This window comes from Dufourea novaeangliae, unplaced genomic scaffold, assembly GCF_001272555.1.
Source record: "Dufourea novaeangliae isolate 0120121106 unplaced genomic scaffold, ASM127255v1 scaffold459, whole genome shotgun sequence".
In the NCBI taxonomy this organism is placed as follows: domain Eukaryota; kingdom Metazoa; phylum Arthropoda; class Insecta; order Hymenoptera; family Halictidae; genus Dufourea; species Dufourea novaeangliae.
The window spans coordinates 31,512-41,797 of NW_015374409.1; the positions used below are offsets into that span (position 1 = coordinate 31,512).

Below are 10,286 nucleotides of genomic sequence, written 5' to 3' on the forward strand. Positions count from 1 at the left end.
TAGAGAATTCAGGTGCAGTTACAATTGAAGGGGAAAACTACGAAGTAGTCGATGAATGTATTGAACAAGAGGGTACATCTAATAATACGAAAAAAAGCTCTGTAGAGGAATCTGTAGGTGTAGAAAATAAAAATACAGATGTTACATTACCAGATGAAACCACAACAAATGAAAACTTAAAAGAAGATGAAAATATATCACCTGTAGATTTAACAGACATGTCGCCAGATAATTTGAACATTAACAATAATGATCAAAGTAATATGTTAACTGAAGACAGCAGTTGCTTGCAACAACCAAATTCAGGCTCAACTGATTGTACGAACGATTTGGACCAGTTGAATGAAAAAAAAGATGCAACGGATGAAGATGTTCTACATAATTTAGATAAAATTGAACATGCAATTTTAGATTCTTCAGACATTGAAACAAAACAGAATACTCAATCACAAGAAAAGGATACTTCACCTAATTCAGAAGACGATAAATCTAAAGAAACATATGAAATAGATAATAATAGTAATATTGATCAGAATACGTCTTGTAAAGATAATGTACATATCAATGAAAATTCTAATGAAATATTAAAAACTGTAAAAGCTGAAGTGAATGATTGGTATGAGAAAAAGGTAATGTATAATGCAGAACATAAAACTATCAGAAAGTGATGTTCGAGCACTATACATATTTTATATAAACTTTATTGTTTAAAATCATTAGTTTACGTGTATAATCTCTTGTAGCTTGCTGAAAAAGAGGCAATAATACTAGAACGGTTGTCAAAAATGGCTAGAGTTTTAGGCATTTCTTATCCATGTTACGAAAAATGGTTAGAATGGGAAGAAAAAGTGAATGGAACTCCTTTATGCAAACTGAAACCAGCTCGACATTGTTGCTTGAAAAAGCCATATACCAACCGTTGGAAATTCATCTGTAAGTATGTGCCATTATTTCTGTTTTTACATTTACAAGTTTTACCAACAATTTCATACTAATATACAATGAAACGAAGAAAACAGTAATAAAACTAATATTTTTGTTAAGTACTTTATACTATAAATTATGACTGACAAGGAGGAATCTCTAGCTATAAGGCTGGCTCTTTGATAAGCCTTGCACGATGATGATAGAGCTTGAAATACTGAAGCTAATCGTACCTGGTTTTGGAGATAGACAGTTAATAGTTTAAGAGATGGTAACAATTAAAGTTTATTCGTCGATGACACTTTCAACAACCTGTTTGGGGGTGCAGATAAATGTCCGACTGCAGAGTGTATGCCAATATTTCGGACCTATATTTGAATAACGGCGTACTTACTTTTTTTTTCAGTAATTACATTTTTTTAAATTGCTACTTCACTTACAGTCTATCATTGTCAATATTTATTTGCAGTATAAATAGTGAATATTAAAAATATTTTAACTTGAAATATACTTGAACATTTACGATTCTAGGTTTATGTGTGGTACAATATTTTTTCTACCTATAGTTTGCATGCATGTACATGTTATTACAGCAAAAATTGGCATATGGAATATCTATGGGTGGTGCAAATACAAAAAGTAACCAAAACATAAAGAGACATAATAACACGAACATCTTATGAACGTTCTACTGGAATATTTACAGAACGCATATGTTTTTCTATAACATTGAATCTTCTAATATATTTCTGTTCTTCACGCAGTTTTACATCCTTAAATTTAAGAAAAGATAATTAATATAAACGTACATAGTGATACTTTCAATGAAAAAAAATCTATTCAAAACGTAAATATCCTTTGATTTTGATTCTTACCACCCAAAGATACACCACTCTTTGCAGTAATCATTTATTGTAGGTAAGAATATACGAGCATGCATTTTATGACTACGTGCACCGAAGGTAGAAAAGATACTGTACCACACATAAACCTAAAATCGTAAATTTTCAAATATATTTCAACCTAAAGTATTTTTAATATTTATTATCGATACTGCAAACAAGTATTGACAATTGTAAGTAAAGTAGAAATTGAAAGCAATTAATTAATGAAACAAATTTAAGTATGCTGGCTGCGTCAAGAAGGTTGTGACAGCATCGTAAACTTTAATTAATAATATCTTGTAAACTATTAACCGTCTGCATCCCAAAATCGGGAAGTCTTATCTTCAGTATTTCAAGCTCTATCATTATGCAAAAGCTCGTCAAAAAGTCAGTGTTACTCCTTGAAACCTCTCCCTATGTGAAAAAAAAACTTCACCATAATCTAGACAGACCTAATTTATACTAATATAATGTTCAAAATTCAAATCAAGTTGCCAATTCTTTCTTTTTCCCGACAATAATAGGGAATGGCATTTAATCTTTTGTGTTCAGTTTCTATTTTTGTTTTCATATTTACAAGTAAGGAGCATAACTAAACTGATAACCACAGCTTTTGTATATTATTTGTCATAAAGAGTAAGGAATATGAAAAATAAACATAACATTTACAATTATTATAGTTAGAGAAAACGTAAACAATTTTTTAACATTATCAATCTTTTTTGTTTATTTGTAACAGTAAAAATTGCTTGACTGAGTTTTGCACCATGTATTGAACAGGGTAATATTTCAGCTTTAAAACGTTATTAGTATTTTGTTCACATTACAATTTCGCTTTAAAAAGAGCATTAGTACACCTTGGAATAGTCTTTACTAGATTTTGACAATAATCCGGAGATATTTGTTCCCATTGTTCCTGAATTATATTACGCAATAGCGTAATTGATTCTACTAATGAGTCGTACGAATCACGCATCCGTCTTTGTAATAATCCTCATAGATTTTCTATATCGATAAGGTCGGAGCCTTGTGCAGGCCAATCCAAAACCGAAAATCTCTGAATTCTCAGCAAATTTTATATACTTTTAGCTGTCCACTTAGGGTACTCATCATATTAAAATACATTTTCTTTAAGAAATGTCATATTTTCAACAATCTTTAATAAATGTGGCTGTAAAATATTTTTATACATATACTGGTTCATTGCACCTCGTATTCGATACACTGGACGAATGCCAAATGCAATCATGCGCCTTTGTTCGTATCTGGCGTCAATTTTTTCGATTGCTCTCATGTTGAAGATAACGTATAAGAAATTTGACGTGTTGATAATCCATTATTTAGAAGAGAAATGATTTTTGTAATAGCACTAACTTTCCCGTTCAAAAACCAACGGCAAACTAGTATTAAGGCATGGGTATACCTTTCTTATGTGAACACTAGTAGACGCAAGATAATGTAAAAGTAAGTATTTTTCCTTGTAGACACTGAGTTCAATCTTACTTGTACAATATGGTCTAAAACTGAATCAGTGAATACTTCTTGTTCCAGATACATGAAGAAGGGTTCGAAAATGTTTAAACATTTTTACGTTAACTTTAACCATGCATAATGTGTTCGTAATGTTGATTGTTTGTATCCCTTACTGTTCATGACAATAAGTAACGATTAATATGAAATCTGACATTACTGGTTCAATTATGCTCTTTACTGTAAATAGAACTCAATAATTAAAAAGTATCATTTACATATTCAGAATTACTACTATATAAGAAAAAGTTATTGACATTACAATTTGTTGTAGATCGTAAATCGAGTAAAAATTATTATATGTGCTAACTGTTACTGAATACAGCTGTACAATACAAAAAACACAAGCACATTATGTAACATTAATAGTGTTGCTTACATTTGTAAATTTCATAACTTAATCAAAATAAGACTTACGTAAAAAACCTTCACAGAATTCTGGTTGTTTTATATATGTTAAACATTTTATATTTATTTTATTACATCACTATTCTCTTGTGGCACTATTATTTTGTTCAATCCTTTTGAATATTTTTTATGCAATATGATACAACCATTTTATTTACAACAGTTCGCGTAAATATACTATTTCTTCAGAAGGTCATGTGGAGATGAATGTATGAATTAATAATTAGGCATAATTGTAACAAATTTATATATAGCAATTCACTCTAGTTCTAACCAGTGAATTTCATGTAAACAGTTGCTTACTATTGAAAGATCTATGTACCACTTTTTTACAAATATGTATATTTTCATTTACAATCTCTTTTGTAAGAAACTCAATGTGTACATTTTCTGCATCCTTCTCAGGCCAATCAATTTGAGGTATTGTTTTATGAATCTATAATACACCAACTTATTCAGAGAGAAATGCTAGAATATTAGAAGTATGCATGACCACCAGGCAAGAAAGTTTCAGATCTGTAAATTCATGCTTAATCAGGCAAATATCGCATAAACCTTTTGTTGTAATATATCTAAAAAACTAGTGTACTCTTTTGTTAATAATATTGTATGCCACATGGGGTTAGATATATCTTGCACAGTTTATGCACTTTTATTTGCAAATTACATATGGACAAGAAACGTGAATTTATAGACCAGATTTTTATAACAAACTATTAAGCAATCACAAACTGAAACTGAGGAATTGAAAGACTTACAAGTATTATACAATGCCGGGAACTGTACAAGTTTTGGCTAACACATAGAAGATTAAATTCGTTATCGAACTTTTAAATTTTTATAAATGAAGTACAAGTTATGTTTCAGAAAAACTACAGTATACTCGATAAATAACAGAAGTTCTTTTATAGAAAAGTTGAAGTAAAAAGAAGTTGTTTTTTTTTTATAGAAAAAGGAAACAAGCGACAACTCTTGTACTTAAGAAACAGAAAAATATGTACTTAAATCATTGGGTAATTCCACGCGAAATTAGACACTTTTTGGAGTTATTTCGAATTTTATTAAAACTTGGATATGTTGTAGTCTTCAGTAATATACAAACGCATTTCAAAGGAATTTGAAAATTTTTAAAATTGTTGATTTTACAGATGTTTGAAATATAATCATTTTTCAGTAAATCATAACTGTTGAACTAACAAACGGATCAAAATGAGCTTTGTGGGTGCTTACAATAGAGACATAAGAATACCTAGTAAAATTATTTCGATTTAAGAGAACATACTTTTTAATCATCTATATTTTGCAATTGTTTGAAAGAAATGCAATTTTATAATAGCAGGGCGACATTGATAATTTTACAAAAGAATGAGAATATAGTCCTATTTATCCTTTTCAAGGACAAATTTTCAAAAATATGGACACTAAAATTGGCTATATAAAAAGTAACTGACGTTAACGCTGCATCGACAGTTCATCGGCTCGATTGCAACATATCCAAATGTTCAGTGACAACAAAATCCGAAATGTTACTTCAAAAATGTCTGATTTCGCGTGAAATGACCCCAATATAAGATGTACATAATACATTAGGGAAAAGTACATTACATAATTTATATGATGAAAATAATACTCCTCTGTTTTAGTATCCTAAAAGTAGTAGTTTTGTATTATAAATAGTACAAGTGATAATCATATTTCCTTAATTATATGATGACATTAATGTAATATGTTTAGGTAGCAAAAAGAAGGTTCAAGAAGCTGCAGAAAAGATAAACGATGCTGATACTTCTCATATAACAAATACAGGAGCAGTTTGGAAACTGGAACCAAGTGGAGCATGGGGCGTTAATATAAATAATGAAAACGAACTTCCACCTTTTGTGTTGCATTCTGTAAAGGTATATAATTTTTTTCTATTTGGACAAAATTCGGTCATGAATATAATAAATTTAATACAGTAGATGAATTCCTTTGTAAAATGTAATTGAGCAGAAGAAAGATATAAACGTATTGAGGAATATCAAGGAATTACTTTGCAAAAGTTTATTAAAGTTTAAATTTGAACAAACTTAAACATATATAATTTTTTAACATAAAAATTTGATAAGAAATTAAATGCACATACATAAAAAACGTTTTACATTATTAACACAAAATAAATCATATACAGGGTGTGGTAGTCGCAATGATGTAAATACAAATGAGCTAAATTCAGATAATGCTAATGAAAAATAAAACTTCTTCGTATGAACTTTTGCTTTAAAAAAAATCAAATTTAAAAACATAAGTACTTACTGATGTGTATAATCAACTAGTTAGTTTTACTAATTTTGGCGTTTATAAATATTTAACACGTTCCCTGCCAGACCGTTTTTTGAAGACTTCCCGTTCAAGCCGCGTGGGGCGTATACGCCCCACGCTTTACATTTGTATTATTTTTTTTCTGGCGTATGCCTTACAATAATTAAAATAGTGCAATAATCATAATTATCAAGGAAAGGTTGTATAGTTTAACATGCATAACACAACAAACCAATAAATTTATTTTTCTAGGAATTAGTTTAACAAATAACTGGCTGAACATTATTATGCCAAGCGAGTGGCATCCTCACATATAATTTTTTTATCATGCCTATATCAATTTAAAATATAACATTTTAGTTAAATTCAAGTTTGTATGCAATTACAAAGGGATGTTACGATGAACTTTGTTAAAACATGGCAAACATAAGTGTGGTTTATCCACACAACTATCGCAGAATGTTACAACTTTTACAGTGCAGTTTCTTGCCGACTGGGTATTGTATCAACGACACGCGAATAAATGACTGATCGGAATAAGAGAAATGCGGTTAAAACAAGTCACAGTAAAGAAAAATTGCCCATCACGCCGCGTGGGGCGTATACGCCCCACGATTAAATGAGGGCATCAGCAATAGTATTAAGATGTCCATAATTGACTCCATAATGAATTTTTAAAAAATTCTTCATTTTACAATGATAATACCAAATGGCTTGAACGGAAATTTCAGCGTGGGGCGTATACGCCCCACGCGGCAGGGAACGTGTTAAAGGCAGTAATGGTTGATCAATAAAAGCCTGTAATGCCATATTAGTACCAGTCTCGGTTAAAACTAAAAGTAGTTAGTAAGAGGAGGACGTACTAACCGGTCAATCGATCTATTTATACAATATTTAGTCGATCGATGTATGTATGCAGGGTGTCTAAAAAATGATTCTCTTCCGGGAAATGAGGGGTTCCTGTAATGATTTGAAACCACTTTTTTCTTAGCGAAAATGTTATCTGAGGGTTTGTTAACGAGATATTAACGCAAAACCCCGTCCAATCAGAGCGCGAGTTTGCCAGCCGTGTTCCCGCGCTAGCGGTGGCTACGCGCTACGCTTGTACTATGACGCTCTGAACAAGCAAGTCATTTAAAATAAGGAATGAATAAAACATAAATGTAAGGAAATCGTGTGTAACATAAAAAGACGAATACACAATTATTTTTTTAAACAGAATCGAAAATAATACTTATTTGAAGATAAAAGCCAAGAAATATGTAAATATCCTTTTCAAAATCACGTATTAACGAAAAGGTAATGTAATAGTAATCGTAGTTCGTTATTGACATAAGAATCCGTAGTTCAGTAACGGGCTACAATGATACTGATTACAAATAATTGTCTTTAAGAAACCCGCAGAAAAATGTACATACGGAAACTGGCAGAATTATTGCCGTGAAAAAGTCATAGGTTGCGTTAAATTAAAAAAATAATAATCAACAATAAATTGAATAGAACTCACCCTTTCGGAAATTCACCTGCAGCTTGTAGACGTGTGTCAGTAGGTCACTGTACCGATCCTGATCATCGACGGACGAAATGGTTTATGGTGGGTGACAGCTAGTGCATAGCTGGTTGCAGGTATACGGCACCACCGAAAGACGTAGTGACAAGTGCGCTCGGGTCAACGCACTGACGGTTTTTATTTCACTGTATGGTCACTAACACTGTCCACTTGTCAGAATCATATTATTTACTTTAAATAGATTTGTTATTTAGCGTGTAGCTCCTACGTTAATTTATTGTTATAGAGGAATGTGTTGCTCCTACGTTAAGAAAAGTACCAAAATATTCGTACGATGAATACGATGTTTCACCGTCAAAGTATAAATATTTAATTGTTTAATTTTTAATTACACTATACATTATAATTATATTATAATTTTTTTATATTTGTGTAAATTACAAATTATCATTAACACTTTGATATTGTTTTTAACCTTATTGAATTTAAAAATGATTTTTGGACTTGACAGAAATTTATTCACAAAGGTTGATTCTTGTGGATTGAAACGATATAAGAATCAATTGAATACGATAAATAGTTTTCGAGATATAAATTCACAAGTACAAGCCATTTTCACGAAAATAATGAAATGCAAAAGGCGGTATTTGTTGAACGAATTGTTTTCCTTGTGAAATTGTACGATGGCATTTCTGCAAAACACATGTGCGTTAGTTAGCGTCAATGTCTTTTAAGTGGAGTCGCAAGCCGATACCTTGTAGCTCAGGGACCGTTGGAGAATTTGCAAGGGTTTTTAACCTACGTGCGATCTTGGAGGAGGGTCCGTGAGACGAAACAGATCTGGCGTTGCACGGTCGCGAAAGACCACAGTGGGTCTTTCGGCTATCGGTGGCCTACAGGAACGTTTATGTGAAACAGATGCGTGAAAGTTAGAGGGTGGCAAACAGTCCGATATTGCGTTGCTTTGCGAGTAAGGACATTGTTCCTGGAGGATCTGGCTGGCACTCTCGCTGGTAAATTTATGGGATTTCAAGGGTGGTTTTGAGAAAAGCAGTTATTGTGCATTGGTTGTTTGCCCGCTCGCATCTTGCGAGTTGCGTGACGTAAGCGGTCCACAATCAGAAAACCGTCATAAATTGTCATTGGTCCTAACATATTCTCACCTAAAGTTTTACTACGGAGTTTTGGGGGTAGAAGAAGCTCCTTAGAAAAAATCACAGACAGATCTCGTGACATCAGTTATGATCGACATTCAGTGACAGTGAAACATGTATTTGTTGCACGAATATTTTGGTATTTTTCCTAACGTAGGAACAACACATTCTTCTATAACAATAAATTAACGTTAGAGCAACACGATAAATAACAAAACTATTTAAAGTAAATAATATGATTCTGACAAGTGGACGGTGTTAGTGACCGTACAGTGAAATAAACATCGTCAGTGCGTTGACCCGACCGCAGTTGTCACTACGTCTTTCGGTGTTGCCGTATACCTGCGATCAGCTGTGGACTAGGCGCTACCCTACCAGAAATCACTTGGGACATAAGCAGCCAGGATCGACACAGTGACCTACTGACACATGTTTTCACGCAGCAATTGAACTTCTTAGTCAAAGGGTTGACATTCTTTCAAAACTTCAAAGAGTGTTGAGTGGTCAGTGTTAGTGACTGGTAGTAACGTGACTATTTAGTGCGTTGACTCGACCGCACTTGTCAATACATTTTTCAGTGGTGCCGTATACCTGTGACCAGCTGTGCATTACCTGTCACCCATCATAAACCATTTCGTCCGTCGATGAGCAGGATCGGTAGTGACCTACTGACACAGGTCTACAAGCTGCGGGTGAATTTCCGAAAGGGTGAGTTCTATTCAATTTATTGTTGATTATTATTTTTTTAATTTAACGCAACCTATGACTTTTTCGCGGCAATAACTCTGCAAGTTTCCGTACGTACATTTTTCTTCGGGTTTCTTAAAGACAATTATTTGTAATCAGTATCACTGTAGTGCGTTACTGAACTACGGATTTTTATGTCAATAACGAACTATGATGACTATTACATTACCCTTTCGTTAATACGTTATTTGAGAAGGAAATTTACAATTTAACATAATTGTGTATTCGTCGTCTTTTTACGTTACACATGATTGTCGTACATTTATTTTTCATTCATTCATCACTTTAAATGACAAACGAAAGATGATAAAAAGTTCGATTTATGTTTTTCTTATTTGCTTTTATACGCGGTTTTCTGGGATGCATGCCAACTTGCTTGTTCGGAGCGTCATAGTACAAGCGTAGTGCGTAGCCACCGCTAGCGCGGGAACTCGGCCGGCAAACTTGCGCTCTGATGGGTCCGGTTTTTTCGCTAATATCTCGTTAACAAAGCCGCAGCTAACAGTTTCGCTAAGAAAAAAGTGGTTTCAAATCACCTCAGCGCAACCCCTCATTTTCCGGAGGGGACACTTTTGAGACACCCTGTATATACAGGGTGTTCGACAACTAGTGGGAAAAAATTTAAGGGGTGATTCTTTGAGGCAAAATAAGACGAAGATCAAGAATAACGAAATTGCGAAAAATGCTTCGTTTGTTAGTTATAAGAGTTTAAAAATTGACCGAAATCATGGCAATCCGCGCGCACGGAGTGTCAGCGGATCACGGCTCAACAGGGGCGTACAGTCACTTTAAAGACTCAACGACGTGCAGGAACAGTCGGTAGAACAG

The 10,286-nt window shown here is 33.0% G+C and overlaps 1 protein-coding gene across 1 annotated transcript in view; it reads left to right on the forward strand.

The window, feature by feature from the left end:
* The window catches only part of LOC107193028, a 40,086-nt gene that overhangs the window by 503 nt on the left and 29,297 nt on the right, over positions 1 to 10,286 (forward strand). Inside the window, exons 2-4 of the mRNA XM_015582403.1 lie at positions 4 to 629; positions 744 to 933; positions 5,481 to 5,644. Coding sequence (XP_015437889.1) covers positions 4 to 629; positions 744 to 933; positions 5,481 to 5,644 — 980 coding nt within the window. The remainder of the gene's footprint in view (positions 1 to 3; positions 630 to 743; positions 934 to 5,480; positions 5,645 to 10,286) is intronic.